At 36.7% G+C, this 27,133-nt stretch overlaps 1 protein-coding gene across 14 annotated transcripts in view; it reads right to left on the bottom strand.

Moving 5' to 3' along the window:
• PTPRK (protein tyrosine phosphatase receptor type K) overlaps positions 1-27,133 on the bottom strand; it is a 382,222-nt gene that overhangs the window by 30,682 nt on the left and 324,407 nt on the right. For 6 of the 14 annotated variants that reach the window (XM_015622199.2, XM_015622202.2, XM_015622201.2 and 3 more), the window contains exons 14-16: positions 5,511-5,649; positions 4,360-4,401; positions 2,181-2,210 (exon numbers count right to left, since the gene is read on the bottom strand). In XM_015622199.2, the coding sequence (XP_015477685.1) occupies positions 2,181-2,210; positions 4,360-4,401; positions 5,511-5,649 (211 nt within the window). The remainder of the gene's footprint in view (positions 1-2,180; positions 2,211-4,359; positions 4,402-5,510; positions 5,650-27,133) is intronic. The other 8 variants (XM_015622204.2, XM_015622205.2, XM_015622209.2 and 5 more) reach the window with 3 other exon arrangements.

Raw genomic sequence — 27,133 nt, 5'->3', positions numbered from 1 at the left:
CATTCTATGAAGAATATTAGTGTAAATTGTCCTCCCATTTACTTGTTGAGTCCTAGGAAAGTTCACCAGATAGGACCTACACTGCTCTAGAGAGCAAGAAGTGCTTCATGCTTGCACATATTTAAGAAAATATGACAGGGCTGTTTCTTAAGTTAACAATCTTGCTTCACAATGAGGGACCACAGTATAGAATATGGATGGACAAAGTCCTCCTATGAATAGTAGATTCTTCCACCAATCACACTCATGTCCTTATTTTGTCAGATTCCTCCCCCCACCCCCACCCCTTTGCTCCATCTACAGATGGAATAGTTGGAAAATTACTACTCAGTAACATTCTTGCTACAAAAATCTCAAAGGTGGTCTCTAAACCTATTATTTTTTCATCAAACTATTGTTTGAAGGGGTTCTGTATCAGTTGTTACACGAAAAATAAAAAAATCTGTTGGCTGTCCCCCATAAAATGCTTTATTTTATACATTTACTCCACACATTTCTTTTAACTTAAGAGGAGCTGTTTTAAATGATACTCTGGTTGAACAAATGAAGACCATAAGGACTTCTAAGAGTGAAACTGCTTGAGTTTTATAGCTGGTTCCCAATACTATCAAAGCCTCCATAAAACTAACATTTCTAGTTCAAAGGAGTTTTTTAAATTTCAGAGCCTTTCAAATAGTCTCTATACATTGAAGATCACCTTTTTCTACCTTTTTTTCTACCTTTTTCTACCATCACCTCAGAAACAGAACAAAAACGACTATTACATCTCATCTCTCGACGATACTAAGCTTTTCTTTGAAGCATCACTTTGTAACAAAACCTGCTAGATTTGCTAAATAAATCAACAGCTATTAAGGCTTTTTCATGCTATTAGCTTATTACAGTAGCTACTTTCTAATTCTTATGCTCTGCTTCAATGTCTAAAAAGGCCTATTGTGCTGTGGCGCTGCAACCCAAAGCTGCTGGGAAATGGGAGGACAGCTTTATTGTTCAGCAGCTCCTGGGTCTCTTGGGGTTTGACGACTTCTTTTTCCTTCCCTTTCCTTTTTTTTTTCCCATTCCCTTGCTCAGCTAAAGGCACATGCAATCCCTGCTTCGTGATAGTTAAGCGAATCATTAGGTTAAAGAACTTGAGGCTGACAGAAAGCATAAATGATTCTCATTATCTGCTGAAAGGATTCAGTTGGATTAATCTGCTCAGGTGGGTGTTACAGTGGTTGGAGAGGAAAGGTGCTCCATCATAGGATGAAACTGTGTGGTTAATTATCTTGAGTAGAAGCAACTGTTTTTTTAACACGGAAATTATAATTTGTCACAATAAAAGAGAATGGCAGTTAACTAAACCAGCTGATATTTTAAAAAAAAATTATTTTAAAGTTTGTTTAAAGAAGTCAACTAACTCTGCTTAGAAATGTGGAAGAGCATTATTATCGGACACCAGAAGTTCATCAAAGCACTCAAGCAAATCCTCAGAACTCCTCTGAAGTCAAGTGCTTTATGCATTTATTTAAAATGAAGGATGCGTGTAACTGCTTGCTCAATCACAGACAAAATTGTCACAGCGCTCACAAAAACTCATTTGGTCACAAAGTATTAAAAAAGTCAGTTTTGCTTCAATGAAGCAAAACTTTATACAAACCAATGCCATAAAATAAGATCCACTTTGGGATGTGTATGCAAAGTACCCCTAAAGCAAAAGAGGCAGACCATAAACTATTTATAAAAGTTTGGCATCTGCCTACAACCTGCATAGGAAAATGGTGTGCAAGATCACTCCTGAACTGATACTGAAGGATGTAGTTTGTGATTTACAGGCACATTTCACTAACTTGGAAATGGGAAAAGATTTTTTTTTCCTTTGTGTGATGTGTTCCTGTGAACCATAATGCAAATTAAATTATGATTATAATAAAATTAAAGTGATAGTTATGGAAAAAACTGTAACAAAAAGCTAAAGTCTCAATATACAGTTAGAAATACAATATCCCTTTAAAAAAAGAAACAACAGGGTAAGAATAACAGGAACAATGCTACAAACAATTTTTCAAGCCTGAGAACAAGGAAAGGTAACTTTTATAAATAAAACTTTGGTAAAATCATAGAGACTGTTTTTCTTTTTTAAAAAGGGATACTGCATCTTTAAAACACATAAAATAATAAGTCACCCGTATTCTACTTACAGATAGTAGGAGTAAGAATAGTAGCTCCTCCTGGCAAGCAAATCACAGACAGTGGAAAAAGAGAAGCAATGGTGAATGAAAAGCGTGACTCTGTCACATCCAATAAAGCAGAGAAATGTGCGTTTAAAAAAAAAGTTGAAAAATTCATGTTTCTTTGGTTAGCATTTCAACTTGCTCATGCACAAACTAGCCTTACTTTGCCATGCAATTAAAAACAAACAAAAACAAAAATTAAAAAACCCCTAGCGTATAAAAATGATTTGTTTTTCAGAAAGATCACTTGAGAAAATTACATGCTGAGATTTCACTTATTGCCAAAAATTTTGAAAATTAAATGGATTGTGTAACTTCAACATGCAGTTCAGCATAATATAATGATTACTGCCTAGATGTCATGACAAATGAACAGCTGTGTACAAATCTTGTCAGCAGATATGCCTTTTACTTTTCAGTCACAAAAAAATAAAGGTTCCATTAATAAATACATTTAATCAGAAAACAATTTCTTGTCATTCACTTTAACATATTTATCAGTACACAGTTGTATGCATATATGTTTGTATGCGTACTGTGTGTAGCTATATGAGTACACACATTTTAAAGAAAACTGCACATTTCCAGCAGACATGTGTGTACTGGCATATCCACCACACATTTCCTGAATGCAAACATATGCTTTCTATTTTAAAATCTTACAACTGGAAATGCTGATGTAGTCATGCTAAGCATTAAAAACATGGAAGGTAAACAAATGGAAGGAAATGAAGGACATTTGGAAATAGTCCAACAATGATTTTGAAAATAAAAATGGCATTGCTTGTTAAAGATGCAGTATCCCTTTTCTTAGCTGGTTTGATTACTCCAGTAAAAGTCTGTAAAAGCTGTTAAGAGCTTCATTGAGGAAAACTTCAAACCAATTTGTACAAAATGATCAGGCAAAGCCTAAAACATCTCGAGCTTATGAAGAAAACTGCTTAAGTACTCCATTTTTCAATAAAATGTAATGTTGCATTTAATCAGTTTGAGATAGCGGTGGCTGTGCATACGATTTAATAAACCAATAAAAATGCAGAAACCATTGTTTTATTGACTTTTCCATCTAATAAGCTGTGGTCAATTCGGGTACCAAAAGGGATACTACATAATGGATCACTGAATAGGTACACTACAGAGGATGATTCAGACGGATCGGTTTTCAGTCCCACCACAACTACGTGAAGTGTGTTTTTGTATGTGTGAATGTGTCAGAGTCTTTACAGCTGCTGCTGGCTTCATTATATGAATTGCCCTGATTCACTAGATGGACTGATTTAACTCAGGAACACAGTTTTTCTACGCTTTTTGTAAGAGACCTTGACTAAAGCTGGTGTAAAAAAAGTGCCCATTTTCACTAAAGGCAGAGGGGGAGAAGAATGGCACACCTACAACATATGCAATAGACAACCAATTAAACTATCGTGATGAAAAATTGCTAAACATTAAAGATTCATTAAGCAGGTTAATTTCTCACCTATTTAGAATACAAAATACTAGAGGAGTTTAGAAATATTATGTGCTATAGAATGACGATAATTTCTAAAAGAATACTGCCTTCACAGTTTCTGAGGAGGGAAAGGGGGGGAAAGGTGAAATTTAAAAATATTACTTCACATATATAATTAACTCACTTTGGTCAAACAATTCAATAGCAAAAACTTGAGCCTAAAAGGACTCTGAATGGAAGAGGCAAAAAGGACAGGATAAATGTACACATGGATTTGTTTGTTTGCTATTTGCAAAACTAGTCAATCACATCTGGAAGTGACTGACACTCTGTAGTGTTAGACAGTCTTGTTCTCACACACAAACACACGTGCACACACAGAGAATTTTCTATTAAACATAAGGGGACCACTGTAACACGCACTAAGATGGTATTTCCCAGCACATACCTTGCTACAAAGCTAAAATATAGAGATTTCCACCTAAAAGCTGAAAAACAACTTCTTTTTTTTTGTTTTTCAAAAGTGGTGTAAATAAAGAAGGCTGGCTGACTGTATGTCTTTTTTGCACGTGATGAGTTGAACCTTTTGCATATGTGTTAATTCTCAATCACAGAGGTAAACAACAGAGAAAAGTAAAAGCACTTTTGGGAAAAATCACATATGTAGCTAACTAACACAGAACACTATAAGCATACCTAATGTTTCTAATGCAGACGTTTCTTCTCCAAGTTATATATCTCCAGGGATAATTGTAAAAAGGCAATAAATTAAAAAAATCTAATGCAAACCAGCAATCATAACATAGAGAATGATCTTAATCTTTAAAAAATAATAGCAAGCTGAATTTCAGAGGAATATACGCAACAATGACAAAAATATTTTTTTATGACAAATTCTGAAAAAGGCAAGGGAACGCAACGCACACACCACGGGAAGGCAAAGGGCTCGTTCTATCCAAGAGAAATCGGCTTGTGCCACATGAAGGGGACCCGCCAGGGATGGGTTGCACAAAGAGAGAGGAACTGGTTTCTAAACTATAACTACAGAATTATAGGGACGTATTATGGACTTTTATGCCAGGTTAAAAGAGTTGCAGCTACTGGGAAGGCTAGGCTTCGAAACACTGACCAAGCAATAGGATAGCACAAGTTACTACAGGTAGGAGCATTGGGATGCAGGGAGAGCATTGAACAATGCCAGAAGATGGCGATATTGCTTACTGTCTAAGAAAGCACTGAAAAAAATTTAAATTCACTCAAATTAATACACTTTTAAACAATATCATGCACTAAGGACTCACTAGATAATTTTACAGTGATGTGGTATGACTTTTAAGAAAAAACTCCAAGTTTACAAGAGCATAAAGAGAGGTATAAAATTACATTATTTTCAAGTTGTGTAACATACAAATAAATACAAATAACTCATTAGAGCCGCATAGAGAAAATAATATTCATTAAGTGGTTAAAACATGAAAAGTGCAATAAGTTATTATTTTTTCTTTGCTTTAAAAAATAAAAAAGGCAACATGAATTTCAAATCCACCCACTTTAACAATCTGTACATTCTTCCATCTCCAACTTAAAAATCCTTGGAAATAAATAGTATGAGAAAATGTATAGTTATCAGATCTTAAATATGAAGAGATAGTATCTTTAAAGACATCCTAAGAATCACAGCAAAACCAAGAGAAAACACAAGGAACTAATTCAAAAATTGACCAAAAGGACCTACCACTCCTAAAACTTTCTTTTTTCTAAAGACATGTAAAAAACACCCTTTAAAAATAGTTTGATAGGGAGGGGGGGGAAAAAAAAAGATCAATCAGCACAGATCATTTTCCTACCTTTTTTTGACAATCAATATGACAACAAGGAGAAGTAGGATGAATACCAGAATTCCAGCACTTATTCCTGCTATTTTCACCACTCGATCTGTTTGTTTAGCTGGATCCGGAATCACCTCAGGTTCTTCTGTTGCTGCTGCTAAATGAATCAAAAAAAGAAGTTACTTAAATGTGTAAACACTAGAGACAAGGAAATAATTTTGGTGACAATTTTTGAACATGTGTGTGTCAATACAGTAGTCAAAATACAGATAAAGGCATCATGTGTTTAAGCATCTACACATATGTATGTAGACATACTATAAATTTAACAGAACTATAGAATAAGCATAGTCAGAAGGGTCCAACACTTGGCCCTGCAGAGAGCCATCCCCAAGAGTCACACATAGCATGTCCCTCAGAGATTTGTCCTAACACTTGAACTCTACCAGGCTTGGTGCTGTGACCAGTTCCCTGGAGAGCCCATTCCAGTGCTCAACCATCCTCTGGGAGAAGAACCTTTCACTAATACCCAACCTAAACCTCCCCTGACACAGCTTCAGGCCATTCCCTCAGATCCTGTCACTGGGCACCAGACAGAAGAGACCAGTGCCTGCCCCTCTGTTTCCCCTCACAAGGAAGATGTAACTGTAATGACGTCTCCCCTCAAGTCTCCTCTTCTCCAGGCTGAATCAACCAAATGACCTCAGATGCTCCTCACACAACTTCCTCTCAAAGCCCTTCACCATCTTTGTTCCCCTCCTTGCAACAGCATGTATACATGTATATATACAGCTGAATAAATATGTGTGTGTATATATACACACACACACACCTACACACATGCAGAAGTGCTTATGCACCTGGATTTCCAAATAAGTTATGGTATTAAAAAACAGAAGACAAAGCAGAGACAATCTATCAACTTACCACCCTTACTTCATTTAATGTTATTTTTTTCAGATATTAAATATGGAATATTTAACACTGAATAGTAAGAAAGCATTTACACACAAATAAATAGTAAAACAATTTTTCCAAGCCATAATGTGAACCCTAATCTGCAGTACTTCTGTCCTCCATCCAGTTTCAGTTCACCTTTGTACATTAATTCACCTTACAGCATCTGGTCTGAGATCTGCATTCTACTGGGAATTTTGATCCTCTAAATAAGGTCATCCACAAAGCCAAGTTTGAAGTCAGCAGTAGTTTTATTTCTGTTTATAGGCCCTGAAAGAAACCCCACAAACCACTGTTCTACAGAGAAAAATATAATATACATGAAAGTGCACAGCCATTCAGTCTGCACCTCTTTGCATAACAGCCTGGTGTAAAAAGGATCAGGAACAAGAACTTTTCCAGCCTGGTAAAAATATGAAAAATATAAATAGGTTTCAGCCAGGGGTAAAATCCCATGAGATGTTTACTTGTAGAATAGTAAATGGCTTTCTGGTCCTCTAGTTCCTGCTTTCTAGGGCTGTGGCCTTTTCTCTACTCACTGGCATGAAGGGGTGGGTGTGTGTGCTTGCTCTCCCTCTGGCCCTTCTCTCACACTCCACCCAGCATGCAGCAGATGCCACTTCACCTCTCCCCTCGCAGCATCTTCATGTGGAATAAGTTACAAACTGGTGGTATCCTCATGCTTATGTCATTACACAGAAAGTGTCCTTTAGTCTGAAATAGGTTGCTTCTCAACAGATCACCAAAAGCAGCAGAACAAAAACCAAGGTGTAGTCACATGAGAGAAAGGCTACTGCTCCCCTGAAAATCTACTCCATTTAGAAAGCCAGGGTAGTCATTATCAGGGATAATTGGTATCTAATGCTTTCTGGGTTTAACCATGTTACAGATCATTTCTCTTTGTAATCCACATGCAGGAACCCATAGTACCTTTTGAGGGAAGGATACTGCTGTTGTTTAAAATTACTCTTTATTACTTGTTTCTGTAACCTTCATCTCTGCAGTATCTGAACCATGTACAGCTTACCCTCAGAAAAACCTTCTGAGTTAGTGTGCTCTCTTCCAGACACCCACACGAGAGCTAGACAGACAGTGAGAGATCTGGTAGTGCTTTAATCGTAAAACTTAATCATCATCATAAGAATTCATCATTATAATCATCTCTCTCACCTACAGCTTGAACTCTATCTGCTGAGAAATACTAAATGTTTCCTTCTCTATGTAAATACATGCCTGCATGCACACTTGCATACATAACTTGCAAGGACTGAAGGCTGTATATTGTGTTTGTAGAATAAGTGTTGTTGAGGTGTCAAGGGGTGAAAGTGGGGATCAGGCAAGAGATGTGTGCATGTACAACACACACAAGCTAGAATCAATGTTTGATACACATATGATGCTGTCTAACAGAGGAAATGAGGGGCATGACTTTTGAGGCAGAACTGGAAGATGAAGGTATTCAACCTTCTCAATGCTTAAAATGAATCAACTCCCAGTCCCAGTATTAGCCAGGCTGGATGTGACAAATGTGAATGAACATTTGATAAGCAGTAGAGCCAAAAGGCCAATCAGTAGAGTCAAAAGACAAATCTAAGCTAAATATAAATGGCTTTATATGCCAATGGGGGGAAAAATAATTTTTGCTGTATGGAGTACTGAGAAACAGCAAGGACATGGGAAGGGTAAAGAGGGAGCATACAGGAATGGAATATTTGCTGTGTCTGGAATTGTACAATGTGAGTGCAGCTGGGCAGCTCTGACCTAGCAAAGGTAAGAACTACTCAATCTGCACAATAACTAAGGCTGGAGCAAAAGATTTAGTTGTGTGGATGGAGATTTAAGCCCAAGTCTCAGAGATTTCAAAATATGAATGATAGGGATTGAATGTGACCTGAAGATGTACTTCAAAACTTGAAGGCTCAAAAATACATCCATCACTACAGGCTTGAGCTTTGATCAGGACAGTTGTATTTTGAAAGGAGTATTAGTGATGGGAGAGTGAAGGGGAAAGAATGACAGACCTGTTTCCTACTTCCCTGGACAAAGATAGGACACCTATAACTTGATAGAGTAAGCTGCAATATATGTGCTTCTCAGAATCATGTTTAAAACTACTGCATGGCCACACACACAGTTGTTTCATTCAGAAAAGTTACATTAGAAAAACAACTATTCACATTTCAGAAAATTTGAAGGAAAGGTAATGGAGGGTGTTTACATAATTGGTTATGGCCAAACTTAGGCACAGGTGTTTTATTATATACACTCTAGGAAATGATTGGTTTGGATCACCAGTAACTTCAAAATGAAGCTCTCTGTCAAGTCTTTTGAACAACAGTGGAAAGCCAGAAGGATATCTACTGTTTGACCATTTGTTCTTGTTTCCTTACATTAAGGGTTTTGAAGTAAGGGACAGTAACTCATTCCATGAACTTTAAGGCTACTTATGAGATAAAGCTGATGCCCACTAGAAATGTACCAGAGAGTCCTAAATTAATTGAGAAAAATGTCATTGAATAGTCATACACTAACCAAGTGTATAATCAGTGGATGAGCCTCCTATACCCAAAATGCTAAAATCTACTGGCAAAACGATACCTGTCTTGCCAATATCAACAGAAAAATTGCTTTGAACTTAAATGAATCCAGGACTATTATCTGCATATTCCCAGCAACAGATAATATATGCATTCTTCAGACTAAATTCTACATTTGGGGACTACATGAAAGTAATCATAGATATAAATCACACTGTAATCTACGTGAATTGCATGCAATGACTATTTTGAGGAAGCTCTTGAATGTAGCATAGAATAATTTAATCAAATGTATGACTTTGAAAACATTTTGTATTAGTTGTGTTTTAACTGTGATAAAGTGTGTTGTAATAACCATGTGTGAGCTTACATGGGTAAGCTCATAACCAGAGTGAAAAATAGAAAAACCTTGTGTCTACATGTTAAACCTACATATATAAGTGAATATTTCCTGGCTGCTGATTGCACAAGGACTACAGCAGCAAGTAAACTTCTGCTTACTGTGAGAACTTGCTCTCTCTTGTCTCTCTACAAGACAACCAGGATTTAGTACTCTGAAGTGGCTCTTCTGCAGGCTGAACTGCTGATTTTGTCAAACCAAGCCACTGAAATAAACAAGGCTTCATCAAGAAGAAATCTTGCCTAACCAATCGAGTGGCCTTCTGTGATGGAGTGACTACATCAGCGGGCAAGGGAAGAGTTAGAGAGATCATCTATCTGGACTTTTTGTAAGCCTTTGACATGGTCCACAACAACATCCTAACACAATATCTCTAAATTGGAGAAATACAATTATTTTCATAATTGGAATTAACTACGGTATATTTCTAAGAAGGGCAAAAATACTCTAAAATTATTTAAATTATAAAAACACCTGCTTTACTAATTTTTAATATTCATTTTTAGTAATGTAGCCCTGCAACCCTCTCTTATATCTTGAACATCAGACTCTATTAAAAGGTAATTTATTGATCTGAGAAAGAACCCTGCATGGTAACACAATGATCATCATACAAAAATGGACTCTCTATTGACTACTAATTCCTTTGGGCAGCCTTACTCTAATGGACCATGAATTAAGTGTTAATTTTTACAATATCTTTGCCTTGCATATCAGTATGTTTTTTGCACTTTGATCCTGTAAATCCAAAAAGAGAGAACCCTGCAGTTTTCAGCCCATACAAACTCATCTTCCATAAAATTTGCAAGAAGAGCTTCTGACCTGAAACAGAGCGTTAACTACATCTTCCTCCTGTACAAAAATTGCTGCCTGCACTGAAGATTTATGAGCTAGACTGGGAGGTGAACACTGGATTTTAGCAATTTATCTACTTGCCTTTCTTCTGAACTAATGAACAGCAACAACAATCATATTCCACAGTTCCACTCACAAAGTTCATAAAATAACTCGATCCAGTGATTCTGACTCTGCACATAGCCAGTAACAGTCACCATATAAGAAGTTGTTCTCCTTGTTTTAATAGATGACAAAGGGGAGCATTGAATCAGTCAACTTCCATGATTAATAGCATGAAGTTCAGCTGTGAACAGCACTAAATTAGACTAGTGTAGCTAACTCTCTCAGGGACAGTAAAATTCTATCAGGTGAGGTAGAGTCCATCTTCTCACAATTTCCTGATGTACTTAATTACTCTAATTTTTTTAACTACATTTTTAATCAAACACATCAAAAATCCTATATCCACTTCTAAAATTGAGCATATACAAATTATTTACACTTAATTTTTGAAGCATACTGTGGCATAAGGAATCCAGTCACGGCACATATTTCTTTCCTGTCTTCTCCTTCCTTCTGTGGTTCAAAATTTACACAGAGCCTTGCAAAATTGTCAGAGAATTTATGACACTCAGCACAAAATCTATTCGCCTATACCTTCCCAAGAAGATGGTGTAGGAATCAAGATAATGATATTCTACTTACTCATCCAAACACAATTATTCAAGCAGAAAATTCTGGTAGGATTTTGAAGGGCTGTTTGCATGGTACCACTAAGAGAACAGCCAGCCTTCCAAAAGACAGCTTTTAAATCAGAAGTTTTGAACAACATTTTTATACATAACCTTCTCACCATATGATTTGACTCTCTTAACATTCACAGCATTTTATTCTGAGTTTCCTTTGTGTGAGCAAGGGATGAAACACAGTTTTATGCATGATTAAAGCTGCTATTTTATTACACTGCATTTTCTTTGAATGTTAATTTCTGTTTATGGCAGATCTTTGAATTCTCACAAACTGGTGTTATTGCTGCATAGCTTGAAGTTCAAAATAGCTGTGCTCAAGATAATCTGTTCTGCACTTTTGTTATGTGACATTCAAAAACTTTTAATTAAATCCAAGAATGACATCTGAATGAGTTCAACAAGGTAACATCATGATAACATCAAATGAAACTGAAGGTAGCTCTGGAGATGTCAGTCTACCAACTGAGAAAAGGGCTTGTTGAAAAACCAGGTGAGATTCTCTGATAAATATTTTTTTAGACTTGTCTGCCCTGTGTTTTAATCATCTGGCCAGAAAGACTGTTCTGCCTGCATCAGTCTAGTTTTTTCATTGCTTTGCTACAGTAATAATCATTGTGCAATTAAGGAATTTTTTTGTAAGTCTGAAATTTAATTAATGAATTCAAGTTCAGCAAGGGAAGATCCATAACCACTTTTAGCTTTATTAAGTTTAAAAAAGTGTGATTCTATTTGCTGAAAACATTTTAATGTATATTTGCAGGGATCAGCAGACAGGATGTGCAACTTGCTCTAGCAAACCATGCACATGATTCATGAGGTCTTACAGATATCCTCACATGGGTCACTTTGGTACAGATCTACTCATTTTTCTTTCTCAAGTTGAAAGCTGAAGATATATTTAGTGGGAAAGGAATCTCCACAATTATTCCTTCCCTACAGCTCCTAAAGACTTTTTCTCCTGGTCTACAGCTTCTGGGAGATGAAGGCATGCCAGAAATACACTGGGGTTTGGATCCATCTAACCTGTCTCCAGGTTTCTAAATTACAGATTTTTAGGGTAGCATTATTAGAAAGAAAAATTGTACATGATTGTGAACAGAAAGTGTGATTCCCCAAGCTGTGCTCTGAAGTGTCAGGTTCATCCCTGTCACCATGGTAACCAGGTTCATGACTGTCCCAAGGAAGAGAGTTTAACAGGCTCTGCCAGTGAAAAGGGGGAACCACCAGCCTCTTCTCTGAACTTGTCCTGAAAGGGGAGGGTAGCGAGGAGATGCTTAGATAAAACCTGCTGTCTCACATTTGTGTTGCAACATACTGTGCCAAATTTATCCTCGTGAGTTTCCCTCACTGGGGGGAAGGGAGAGGTGTCACCACTTCCAGATGCTGCCAGCTAAGCCTAACAGAAGGAGCCCTCAGGGCCCCAAAGCTTTGTTATATTATAAGTTAGGCCTTCATATGGACAAATTTATATAAGACTACATTCTCCATATAAAAGGTCATTGTTGCAGAAATTGATACAGACATTGTTTATGGGCCTCTTTTGATAATTTATGTGCAAAAACAAAAATACAGCTTCAGGGTAACCTCTAGTTAGTCAGATTTGGGATGGTGTAAGGAGCTGTAGAAGTTAAGCAGGGGAAACTCACAGTTGGCTTCGCATACAAATATGGTGTTAAGTAAACAGGTTACATATCCTTCTTTCAGATAATGCAGAAAAATAGCCTGAGCTTATGCTACTGGATACTTTTAAAATTATGAACACGTAGCTTATAAATATTTATATACATTGTAATTAATTAAACAGTCTAGAACAGCATATCTTGTCCTACAATAATGATAATGCTACTTGAAATTCCAGTATAATATGTACATTTATGTATAAAAGACCAGTTCCTGACTAGTGTTGATAATCCCCCTCAAATGTTAATGAATGTTGCTTTGATAAGTCATATACAATAAAAAAACAAAACAAAAAAACCCAATAAAAAAACATCCCTACAACTCTCCAGGACTTTCAGATCACTTAATAGATGGCACCATTTTGGAAGGAAACTAAGGAAAACAGAATCATGTGAACCAAGTTTCTGCTGCTATAACAGTCTGAAACAAAAATTAATGAGGGCTCTGAAATCAGTAATATCCATGAATTTATGACCAATTAGCAAAGAGTTTACCTTAATAGATTCAGAAGTATCAAGTGAAGAAAGTGCTGAATCTGTTTGCCTCAGTAGCTGAGAAACCTTGGACATGAGCAGATGAAGAGAGCCAGAGATGGAACAATGCTGAGGAGACAATGTTCCTGTAACACTGCCCTGCTGTCTATGGGTCACATTGAAAGAGAAAATTGGTGCTATCAATGCCTTTCAACTACACTTGCCACTAAGACATACTTCTGGAGCCATGTACTTTGCAGGCACTTTACTATCTTTAAAACTATGGCAAGGATAGGATTTGGTTATAGGGAATTAGGATGTTCAGTGAATGTTATAATCCACAGGTTTTACAGCTTTTGAATTGCAAGGTGCTGTCCTCTGCAAGAAAACAGCTGTTTGTGCAGAGATAACAAAATTAGCTTTAAGGGAGCTGGCTCAGTGATGCAACCATGCCCCCAGGACATAAAGAGCTCTGGGCCAATACAGATGGCAACACTGAAAAGGCATTTTACACAGAGGTGTAAACTGAAGTTATCCTGTCAGTTTCTAGTTCAGTTGGCTTAGATGGGACCAGACATGAGATAAAAATGTGGGCTAAGGCTTCTGAAACAGCACCTCTCAAAGGGCAAATACGGTCAGAAGAACGTGACTTGTCCCCATCTTGCAACATCATTGCCCAAGAGATTGGAGACTCCTCCTGGTCACAGCCTCTGAGAAAGTGGAGGTGGCTGAGCTGCCTCTGGAACTTTTAACTCCAGAACTTTCAGAACAAATTGTGTTGTTGAGCTCTACACATGGATAAATTCGAGTCTATTTGTTAGTCTACTCGACACCAGAAAATCCATTACACCACCTTTTTTTCTTCCCTCTCATTCTGGACTTCCTTAGCTTCAAAACAAATAACAAATATTTGAAAGGGATCAGGATACCATATTTCAGGGGTCTAGTACTGTGTTTTTTCAATCTTTGAAGTTCTCTTTCAGGCCACTGTTTCAAAATTGTCAACAACAGTGCAAAGGTTGGAGATTTGCCTGAAAAAAATCCTAATCTGCATGAGAACTCAGGTCTTTGAACCTTATAGATCTTCTAAAAAGTAAACTGTGAACATATTAAGTGCTTGTTATAAAATACCAGATCTCATTGTCTAATTGCTGCATGTTTGAAATGTGGAAAAATTCAGAGAAATACCTAATGTGATTTTATTTTTGGGGGGAATCTGGTTAATTGTATGTGTCTTGCCAAAAACAATTTCAAAATAAGGCCTTCTTGAGACCTTGAGAGCTTGATGTATTTCTTTCAGAAACCAATATGGAAGCAGAGATCTAAAAATTAAATTTTTTTTTCATGGCATGTGTACTAACAGACCTTGAAAAGGGTACGTAAAAAATGGATGTAGAAATATATAACATGCATGCTGTAAAGTACTGGACTGAAACAAGAAAATATAGACCACTATTGCTCTCTGATTTTCTGGAAAGGGGTATTGACTAAGAGTGATCTTAAAAATTGTTACCATTTCTTAAGGTCACTGTGATTACTTCCCTTAAAAGCACAATGGGCCTGTTGTAAGACCTGTTGCAGCATTTTTTCTTGGGAACATATAAAAGCAGTCAGCCTGTTGCTAATGAGATCATTTGTTAAGTTAATGTTTGGCTACATTACAAATTAATAAAATTTTAAGTTTTACTCTAAACAAACTGCCTTCAAAAAATAAGTGTTTTTAAAGATAAAAATCTCTCTTGATGTTATAAAATTTCAGCTGTGCAAGACACTGCACTAAGTTGCCTGGTGTTAACAATGAGTCCTGTATGACTTGTTAGCTCAAAATTAATTCTTAAAAGAAAATTATTTAAGAAGCAATGTTTGGTAGCAAATATACAAAAATGCCTCATCTTCCCACCAGATAGCATTTAAGAAGTTTAGCAGGGAAAGTACATTATAATGATCATTATTACTTATATAGGCACATTACATAGTTTATGTGGAAAAATATTACTCTCCAAAGCCCGAAGTTACATTTTGCTATATTTATTGAAAATAACACTCTATGAATAACTTCTGCTAATTTAAGCAACTATAAAATTGCAAGTGAGAATTTGCTGGTAGTGTAGGAGTTGCAGAGTTAATGCAGACCTGTGTAATTATGCTGAAGGAAGTAAGGACAGCTTAACTCTCCTCCACCAGAAAAGTGCAAACTCTCACCCCAAATGATAGCTCAAAATACAGAAAATGAGATGAAAAATTTTCTTATATCAAATGCAGTGTTAATAACATTGCAGATGGAATCAAAAGATAGAGAAAATGAAGAACAGAAATAATCTTTCCTTTATTATTTCCAAAAAACCAAACCCACACAAATTAAAGCTTATATAAGGCTAAATCTAGCCTTTGATAGCAGCCATCAATTGTTATTTGCCATTCGGGATGGTGAAAGGCGAGAAAATAAACAAAACCCCTCCAAGAAAACAAGTGGTTAATTCTTCCTTTGGAGGTAGGTCCTAGTTTTTCCAAATATGCATAGATGAAATTCTATACAGAACATATAGATATATATATAGTTTATATATAATCTTTAATAGCACACGTCTGTTCTTAGTATCCCAGATTATTACTGTCATGGCTGCCAGCCTTCAGTATTTTTTCCTGCAAAGTTTAGTACTTTTTCAAATAGAGTGAAAGAGGATATATATATATACACACACACTCTGAAGGAAGAAAACATGCTTTCTTTCACAAGAGTTATATTCTTCCATTTAGAGAAATTTCTTCGACCTTCTTCAGTTCTATAATACCTTAATGACATGGTGCAGTGTTTGTAGGAGTCCACTAGGCTGGCTGAGAAACAACTACACTGGAAGTGCAACAGCCATGGCAGAGAACCTTTTCTTCACTTTTAAAATCTTCCCATCTGAAGAGCTTTCACTCCCAGAAAGCCACATGGGTCAAAACTCTTGAGGTTCTCCTGAACTTTTTAGCACTAATAGGTGTCTAATAGCAGCTGGATGTCTGGGAGCATGAGGGAAAGGCAAATATCCTCTTCCAAACCAGTGGGGGGGTATCACCCAGCTGTACATCACAGCAGGCTGCAAGTACTATCTCAGCCATTACCCTAATTATGCAGTTGCTCCCAAATCTGCTTATCCAAATACATCTGAAAGGTCTTATGTCAGCACTTTAAGCTCGGCCACCTGATTTTGGACTGAAACATCCAAAGCTGTGGTGCTTATCCCTGCGAGTATACCAGCTGTGACGTGAGGGCAACAGCCTTTAGCTGGCTAAAAGCTTTGTCATCTTCTGCTACCCCACCATTTCCAACCCAAATATGTTACCTAAGCCTTAAACCCTATGTAAGAAGTCAAGAGCTGGTCTCTAGGCTTGTTCACCACATCTGACATCTAGAAACAGCCATAACGACACTGCAACAACACGCAGCTAAAGCAATGACAACTGTATGAAAAACACATCAATAATCACAGCTCTGGCTTGACTGTCATTGATTATTGAGCTCAGATCAGGACCTGTAATCATATTAAAAGCCTTTCATACTGTGTCATTGCCTCCCTTTCTATATATTTCTACATTATTAATATGTCAAAGAAACTTTCAAGCAGGAAGAGGAGATGGCAGTCCTGCAGGCTACAGGACAAAATATGCCAGCAAGAAAAAATACTTAAAGTGTATTGCCACTTTCTGAACCTTTAGGTCTACTTTTTCATATTTTTCCCTTTAATACTGAAGCTGTTACCTTCAGACCTTAAACTCTAATTACTCTCCCTCATCTGAAAAAAATAATTTATTTTTTTTTATTTCCATTACTCAAGGAAATAGCCACACAAGACTGATAGGGAACTAGGTGTAATAGAGAACTTCCATGATTAAAGATAGATGAACTTTTTACATCTGTTATTATACTGGTTCATAAAAAGTAAAGGAGAAGCAGCTTTTAATTTCACAAAGCACAGACTCTGGCAGAATAGTGAGGCTGTAGGAAAGGTAGTAATGGGCTGTACAGTACGCAGAACTAAAAGGTATCAGTTTGAAAATGACTGGTGCCCCCTCAGCTGCATGTTTCACACAAGTATAGAGTGTGTGGTTGTTCTTATCCAGAGGATGAAATTATCTGCTCTCTATTGGATGTGCCTTGGGCTGCTGCTTTCTCAGCTGGTTTCTCCAGGAAAATACAATTGTATCAAAAGAAAAAAAACCCAACCATATATTTAACAAAAGCTTCAAATTCACATACAATTCAAAAAAATGAAGCCAACTATAACATGCAAATATTGTATTATGATTTATGTAATGGATTGTCAGCAAAGAAGATTACTATTCTGATATTTATGCTTTAAATCTGGTTTTAGGGTTTTCAGTCAGTTGTGATCTGATTAAAATGTGACTGATTTGGAGGAGGAAATCACCTTAAACTGAAGGACTGCCAAGAGCTCTTGAGGTGGCAAAAAATATCTATACTGAGGCCCTGAGCTGTGTCTAACAATGACCAAAACCAAATTTGCACCTTAAAGTGAGAACGACTGTATGAAACAACTGACATTAACACAATGAGTTCTAGTGTTGAGCACACAAGCTAAAAGACATCTGTATTTGCATTGTTCCTTTGCAAATGTGAACTGCATTTTGAAACACAGAGGCCACCCCACACTGTGAGTTCCCATTTATAAGCAGGTACTCCTGGCCATTCATGGCAAAAATGGCCTTTCTTCTTTTCAAGGAAGGGAAAAATGGCTTTCTTCACTGACTAACTTGATACGACTTTAATGAATGGTTCAATTCAGCTTCTTATTGCTTAAAATGCAAACAATGTTATCTATCAGCTTTCTTAGAGACAGATGGCCAAAATTTTCAAACTTGGGCTGATGGATTCACCCTCCTATATTCAGACAGCACCAACACAGGAGATGACTTTCAGATTGCTTGAACATCATAAATCAGATGAACGGTCATACTTTAACTAATATGTGAAAAGAAACCTGAGAAATATATTAGCCAATGAATGGAATGACAATATCTGATAAGACCTTTTCTTGCCTGATTCTGTTGTAATGACAAGACTAGAAAGTACCACTTGAGAGCACAATGCAATCCCATATAATCACACCTGCTATCTACAAAATACGCAGAAAGTAAAATTAAATACAAAACTGTTTGCAAACTTCAAGAATTTAAAAAACAGAAAGCGGAGAACAATAATGTGTTTCTGAAGCAAATATTAGACAACTTGGGACTACATTAAACTTAAAAAAAACTATAAAAGCCTTTTTTTAACACTACAACATTTCAGCAGGACAAAATGCAAAAAAGAAAAGTAAGAAATATAAATTATATCAGTGATTTGTGATTGTAAAATGTCAGTTTAAATTGGACTGGAACTGTATCCCTAACTACACGAATCTGAGAGATATATGCCAATGAAAAGAGAAGCAAATCTAAATGTAGATCTCTTTGAGTGAAAGAGGTGGCCTACTTCTTTCCTTCTTTCCAAAGGCACAAACCAGACCTATTTCAGACATTACTTCATACACTCTAGAGACCCCATTCCTTGTGCTGGTTAGCAATGGGACAGCTACATGTAGACAGCATGTACACATGCTGCCACCACAGAAAACTACCATTAACTCTGCATAAACAGCCTTCCTTTTTGTGAGATGCACAGACCAGGAACACAAATAGTGCTCAGAATCATGACAGGCACTATCAAATCTGCCTGAGGTCATTTACAGATAATTCTTCTTGTGATATATACCTTGGGTCACCATTAGTAAGCCTTCACCTTTAATTGGAGCAAGTACATCCCTTCTCATTTCTTACTGTGCAGACAGAAACAGCCAACCAGCATTACTGAAATGAGGGAAATGGCATTACCTTCTGCTTAACAGAAAATATCAGAAAAGATCCTGTCATTTAACCTTACCTAACCTTTGTCCCTGCTCCACAATCAAACAATTCCTGCCTCAAAGTACTGCACTACTTTTACTCTTGATACTTCTTTTAAGGTTTTTAAGCCTGTATACCTTTTCCTAAGCTTAAAGAAATTATTTATAAAAGTAACCTCTACTGACCAAACAAATGAATCCAAATAAGATTAAGCCTAAAGATAGGCAAAGTAATGACTAAATTTCAGTGTCTGTTTACTTTTTTTAAAAAAAATTATTAGCATTGTGAATGAGTGTGAACAGATTTTTAAACTAAAAAACATTCAAGTTTACTTCAAATATTTAAAATATTCTTTACATTCTCTTGAGACCTGGCAAAATGAACACCTCTCTATCCATTTGAGAATAGGACTTCTACAGAGATCAAGGGGGTTATGCCAGGATGGACAAACAAGGAGTGTTTCAACCACTCTTAATGGAAACTACTAAAAGAAAAGCCTAATTTCAAGATTCTGCATTTGTATCATGAAACATAGTGAACAAAGATGCCAATTTAAGGGTTATTAGTTTACATAACAGCAATACTTACCGCAACATTTTTCATCAATTGGTTTAATGCATTTGCTCTATGATTCCAACAGAATCATATGCAAAAATATCTTATTTTCAGGCATTTAAAGCAAAATGTATTTATGCCCACTAACAAAAAAATGCCTTATTAAACATTCATAGACATTGCAGGTATTTATTAAATCTGTTTTTTCACCAGAAGATATTTTTATATAATATCGGTTTTCACTCTGTTTATTGAACTCTTGCAAAGCCTCTTTTAAGAAATATGAAATAGTTTACTGAGTAACAATACACTAAATTTCATTCTCAGCTCATGGACTTAACAATGTTCACTTAGTGAATATGAATTCTAAACAAGTTTCATCACATTGAACAATCTTACATTAATCTTGACTTTTGGCAAGGATAAAAAATACCATTAATATTCAAGAACTTTTAATTACAAATGCTGATTGGAAACCCAGTGACAACAACAGCCAAATTCACACAAATTTTTTTGAAAAAGGCAAAAAATCCTCATCCCTTAACTCCAGAACTCCAGAAGAAATAGCTCTCTATGCTGGCATGTGCTTCTCCATTAGACCCAAATATCCTTCTCCACTATGCCTGTGCTGCTGCAGGTGGGTAAACAACTCTAAGGAACTCCTGCTCAGAGTTTTGTAGAGACCTTTCTCACATGCTTGGCCCATCAAATACTCTAGTAACAGAATATGCCATCTTAGATTGCATTCCTGTCTCCAACACTGGATCAGGGAAGATTACAGCTGAGATTAAGCTGAGTTAGGTTCAGAGCTGGGTTATCCCTCCCCCTTCAAACAGGGCTTCTTGTACACAAGGGACGGTACCAGACACAGTGAAATGAACAGAAATGGTTTGAGAATAATTACTAAAGTGAAAAGAAGTCTTTTCACCTTAGCTAATACATTAAAAATTTCAAAAGGGCTGTGGGCAAAACAGTGAGAGTAGTACACAGAGATTTTTCAGGGAGTCTGAGCTCAAGGAATCTGGGGGAAATGCAAGTATGAAGTAGCACACTCTGGGAGTTATAATTCTTCTCGTTTTCCCACAAAGGCTTAAATTCTTAAAATTCCAGTTAGTTTCAGGTAACTGATGGGGAAAAATAAGCACCTCATTGTCCTGTGCCCATTGGTATCTTTTTTCTAAATTCAGAGCTAATGAGGAATTTCATTAATATGAAACTTCAGAACATCAGATTTGAATCATCACTGTAAACCTACAAAGGGGAAGAAATTTTACTAAAATTTCTTCCATTCTCAGTGGAAATTTAATATTCTGAAAAGCATGACCATAAAGTCTAAGCATTGTTAAGGAATCTGTCTGGCTGAGGTGGAGTAAACCTTCCTCACTAGAGTTGTTAGGGTGTTATGCTTTCAATTTGTGACTAAAACAGTGTTGATAACATTGTTTTAGCTATTGTTGAGCAGTACTCGATGCACAGCATCGAGGCTTCCTCATTTCTCACACTGCCCCAAGGGGTATCCCGTGTCATATAAGGTCATACTCAAATAAAAATGGGGAATTCTATTTTTCCAAACCGTGGGCATAGTCTGGGTATGGGCCTAGGTGTGGGAGGTAGTGCGTGACTGTCTTTGTATCGTATTTTTAAAAAAAAAAAAAAAGATCTTTTCTTCATTTAAACCATTCTTAGCTCACAGGGTTTCTTACTTTCCCTCTTCTGATTCTCTTTCTCATTCTGCTGGTGAGCAGAGCAGCTGAGTGGGTGCTTAAATGCTGGTCAGGGTCAATTTTCTACCCTCCAAAAAGTACACAGAAAGGAAAAAAAAACCAAACCAGCAACAATGAAAATTGTTCAAGATCTTTTAAAAAAAACCCAACCCAGAGAAGAAACCCAAAAGCTACTTATACCATTGTCCATTTATATTCAGGTTGGTTGTCTAAAAACTAATGAGTTTTTTCTTCTTATCCAATTAACATGACATATTTTTAACACTCTATTCAGTTAGTTAGTTACTATACTGTAATTGGCATGTCATCTCTCCTAGCTGAACCTTTAAAAGTCCTTTCAGGTATTTATTTCAGACAGAGCACTCTTAACAGCTGAAAGAGTGGAAACAGAAAATAAACAAGCTTGGGAGTAACAAGGATCTTGCACTTGAGCTACAAGTGTTTTCAGATAAAGGTAATGTTTGGCATAACTCTTTCTTTCCACAGTGTCTCTTTTCCCCTTCCTCACTCTGCTGCTTTTACAGCAAGGTAAGATAAGGTCATAACACATTTAGCAACCTTAACCAAAAAACAGCCTACACTAACTGGCACATTTTCACACCCTCTCTTTTTTTTTTCTTGCTATACCTCTCTTCCCACCCCTCATTTTTTTTCACACAGTATTTAAGGCAGTTAAAGATTAAATGATTTGAATGTCAGACTTGAAAGGTAAAATACTCCAGTTTGCCACAATTTTTTTTGAGAGGATGAATGAAAAGGGAATAAATGACACAGTAGTCCTTTCATACCCCTCTTCTTCTTTCAAGAGCATTCTTTATTTCCCTCACTTTCAATTCAACCCATTCACAAAGGATTAGCATAACACATCTTTTTATGCTTGTAAGGGTTACAGCTGTAATCGCCTCACCTCATCACTTTACTTAGAAATCCTGTCTCCAGAGGAGTAATTCGATTACTCACAACAATCCAACTTTTGCCTAACCAAATAGGAATTCATTATAATGCTGTGCTGCTTCATCAGTTTACTATGAGTGGATGGGAAAAATATAGCAAAATGAATAGCTGGTGTGAAAGGAAGAAAGTAATTGTTGGCTAACAAAAGGCTGCCAACAAAAGGTAGGATGACAAGCAGAAATTCTAAGTCCCATGGGCAGGGTAGCCTCCAAACTACTAATGACTTGAGAGTTTTAGAAGTTTTGGGTTTCAAATAGGTATGGAAACTTTGTAAATTGATGAGAACACCTGATTGCTTCAACCTGACTAGTCTTCAGCAGGTACTGGGCAAGTGTGTAAAAACCTGAGGCAGAGCTTTTCCACCTGCTGAAGAATCACCATCATCTTCTCTTGGTGAAAAACACATTCATATTAGTCCTTAAAATGGCTTTTCTTGTCTTTTTCTTCTAAGATTCAAAAATGTACAGGAAGTAATCTTGGCTGCATACTGCTTCAAAGTAAAACTAGTGCTATCCTTAGCAACTGTCAGTGGATAAGGATAAAAGAAAAAGATAATAATGAGGACAACTGGCATCTCCAAATGACTTCCAGTTGTCCATATGCCCACAAGCACAAATCTAAGAAAAACTCACGCTGATTGTGGCACAGAAGGACAGCACTTGGGGCAGAAGCACAGATGCCAGGATCATTCCTTCTATTTAGAAGTAGAACATTTTATTTTGTTTTGTATTATTTCTGTAGAGTGATTTAAAATGCCCAGATATAATAAGTTCTCAAGTGCAACATTTGTTATGCCAAAGGTTTAGGAGCATTAGGATACAGCTGACAAATCTTTAGCTGTTAGACTGGCTTAGGTTGCTTTTCAGCTTTTGGAGCCCAATAACTATCTTCTTGACTTTTATTTTTATAGATTCCTAAGGATTTCAACACAACATATGGGCAGCATTAAGGGCATTAGGATTTATAAATTCACTTCATCATTATAAAAACATACAAAGTCCGAAATATACTTGGGGTTAAATGGAATACATGTATTACTCATGGTCAAATTAAATATTGATGTGTTTTTGTCTGCATTAAAAAGAACAATAAAACACATTGTTTTTACAGTAGCCATACGAAGAAAACATTCCAGACACGAAGGAAGCAGTTCAGTGCATTTACTTTAGTCTGATTTCTTTTTCAGCTGGAATTTCTTTATACTTAAAGTTGCTGCTCTTTTACATTCTTCTAGGCAGTTAACCTTTATTGTGATGTGTGTGTACTTTACAGTGACTGGAAATCAATAACAATTCTGATACCAAGCTCTTTTAGTCTTGAAAAACTTAAAATATCCCTAAGACAGCATATTTCTTCAATACTACTCATGGGAATTTACTAATAATTACATTGTTAGATGTGAGTGGAGAAACTGAGTACGTGAAATAAAAGCAAAACTTCGACATGAAAAAAATCCTCAGCATAGGAAGAATTGTGGGTTATTGTGCAAATTTTTTTAAACATATACATGACTGCAATAACTATGTTCACTCTACACAAATAAAGTATCTGTATTCCTTCTCTTTCTTTCTTCCATAGTTAAAAATCAGGAGAGCAATCTCCCTAACCAAGACCTCTTTCTCTGATCCTAATGAGACTTCCAGTTTCAAGAGAGAAATCTACAGCTGCACAGAGAGATGGGGCAAGATCCAGCATCCGGCCTTGAATCGATGAGACACCTCAAAAAATACACCAAACTGTTCAGGTACAAGAACACACATTTTCTTTTGCTTCCTGACACTTTTTGATTCACTATGGTTTATTTCCTGTAACTGAATTTACAGCACTAATTTTTATCTGAGTATGCTCAGTTTAAGAAATTAATTACTCCGTTTGCAGAAAAGCAGCTCTGATTCATTGTGCAGAGAGTTCAGGCACTCTGAGCATTAGGCAATGCTGTCTACCCCAATGGAAACAAGATCTTTTTCTTCAATAGAGAACTCTCACCAGAAAAGTTGAAATACCTTGCATTAAACTGGCCAGCAATAATAAAATGGAAGAGAGAGTGGAAAGACGTCAGCAGAAACATGAAACCATGTATTAGTGCAAATGCCCCAAACCAGAAAAATGTCCTCCAAATTGCTTAACCAAGATAAAAAAATGTTGCGGGACTGTAAATATCACAAGACAGCCATCATGCTTACAGATAGAACACTGGATAGTGTTCATTAGAGTGATAACTTTTTTACTCTTTGTTGTAAAAAAGCTAATTAGACATTTAATTGGGAGTCAAAAATTACATAGTACACAAAAATAATGTGACACAAACATCAGCAGAATACAAAAATAACTGACAGTTATCTGATCTCATAAAATGACTTTGAAACACAATGGCCAGTTTCAAAGTTGACAAAAGAAATGTATATTACATCTCTACTTAGCTTCCAGCTCAGGAATGCTTTATTTATGCTTCTGTCTCAAACACTTGTATCACAGTATAAATTGGTTCTAATTACCTTAAGTAGCTACATCCTGAGAAGAGAAAAAGATGAAAGACTTACAGTCATCTTATCCTGCACGACTGTATTTCCCCTTTAGCCTAACAAATGTTAAGACAATTTGTTGCAAATCCTACATTTCTTCACATGTAATCTCCAGCTATGGCAATGACAAAATTTGGCTTGATGAAATATTTCAACATTGGGTAGGACTCAAGGAGCCTCTATAAATGGCTGAATAGAGTGTGCAGTACCGCTGATATATTTTGCTTTGACAAGAAGTGGAGCAAGCAAGTCAAATGTGGAAGGAGTTGTATTTGAAGAAATTCTACCATTAGATAAAAAAAGCAGCTGTCACTTGACCTTAGAGTTTTGAAAAACTAGACAAATGTCTTGTTCAGCATAAGATGTTGGCCACGTCTTCATTTGTAAAAAATATTCTAGCAATCAGGGCTCTCTTGTTCTGGCAGTATGACCCCACCTCAGTGACATGGGCTGCATCCTGCAGTCAGGTCCTGACAGGTTCACATCTTGGGCCTAGCTATGCACAATGTGCTACTAACCAAGCTCACCACTCCTACAAGCTGGCTGGTGGCAGGCAAAGCACTTACACCCTTACTGCAAGCTCAGGCAGCAGCAGTACTTGCACAGCTGTTCCTCTCCTCCAAGCTATAGGCATTAGTTCATGCAAAACCCATCTGGTTCAGGTCCAATGCAACAGCACCGTGTGCCTAACATCAATCACATTATGTTTTGATCTATGCAAGCATCACAGACCCCTCTGCCAGCATAGAAAATTGTTCTACCTAAGTATGTGTTTGCATTCATCTAAATAGTTCCTTGATTGGGTTACTCAAACATAAAGCATAAGATTTGTATTTCCTGAAACAATTTGGAAAAATACTTCCAGGCGGTTCTGTTTCGTGGGTATAGAATTTCACTGTCTAAATTTCACCATTGCTAAAGGGACATCAAGGAAGTTGTGATTTCTGTTGGTCAGTACTCTGCATGCATAAATTGATTTCACTTTCTTTGTCTGAGAAAACTCTACAGTTCTGTTTGAATTAAATTTATATTAGTAAAGCTACTTGATTTGGCTAAATAAGGTGACGTCTCAGAACTTATGCTGAGTAAGCAAATGCTTTTAATACAAAGGCAACCAAATTACCAGATTTCATATTTGGACAAGCAAATAATGAAATTCAGTTTTCTATGAGAAGCAGCTGAGTGAGCTGTAGTTCTTTAGGCTGTAGAAAAGAAGGCTCTGGTGGACCCCATCGCTCTCTACAACTGCCTAAAAGGAGTTTGTAATGTGGTGAGGGTTATCTCTTCTCCCAGGTAACAAGTGGTAAAATGTCAGAAAATGGCCTCAATTCATGCCAGGGGAGGTTTAGATTGGGCATTAGGAAAAAATTATTCACTGGAAAGGTGGTTAGACACTGGAACAGGGTGCCCAGGGAGAAATGGTGGAATCACCATCCCCAAAAATGTTTGAAGAATCTGCAGATATGGCACCAGGGGAAAGTAGTTCAGTGGGTTAAGATCTTAGATTTCTTTTACAGCCTTAACATGATTCTGTGATTTCTCAGTTACTAAACTGCCAATGACCTATCATAGAGGGAGGTTTTCTAAGTTGTTTTCAAAAGGAACATAAGAACTTGGTAGATTTACAAATATGGAGTGACTCCTGCAAATTGTCAGTGGCCTTTCCCATCCCAGTGTACAGCATGATCTAGGCTGAAATATGTAAGCAGTTGGTAGCAGCCAGGGAGCACTCCACAGCTCAAATTACTGATCAAAAATCCTATCTAATCATGATGGTTAATATCTGACTGCTGTTCATGGGGACTTGAGACATACATTCCTCAAAAGACAGAGTAATCTGAAAAAACAACCTCCTTATCTGATATGTATGGCAGAATTTTCTGTAAATGAGTGAGTAGGAAAGGAAATACATACAGCAAATCTTTGATCCCATTTGAGATACAGAAGACAGAGGTTCCTTCTAGATGTTTCATTGAGAAGATAAAGCACCCAGTACCCAGGTTTCACAGTGCAGTATCTTAAAAGCCTTTATACCAGGACAAAGAATGATAACCCTTTTTATCAGAGGTATACAAAAGGATGTGCTATGAAAGATGAGCACATGTATAAATATTATAGTTCTATGATTTCAAGAGGAATGGGAATTTTGGAATATTATAAGATAACAGGCCATTCAGGATTAAATCTTTATGAACTACCAGAAGTAAGGAACATTAAAGAACTGTGAGAAAATCTATTTATATTTGCAGAAAATAATTACAGCATGTTAAATTACCAGTTCTTACAAAATTTGTTACAAAATTCTAGAGGATGCAGCACCATCATTTCAAAAAAGAAATGGAAGACTCAATTCAGCAAAATCCT

This window comes from Parus major, chromosome 3 (genome assembly GCF_001522545.3).
Source record: "Parus major isolate Abel chromosome 3, Parus_major1.1, whole genome shotgun sequence".
NCBI classification, from domain to species: Eukaryota; Metazoa; Chordata; class Aves; order Passeriformes; family Paridae; genus Parus; species Parus major.
Note: the sequence above shows the minus strand (reverse complement) of the source record. Positions and strands in the feature narration are given on the sequence as shown.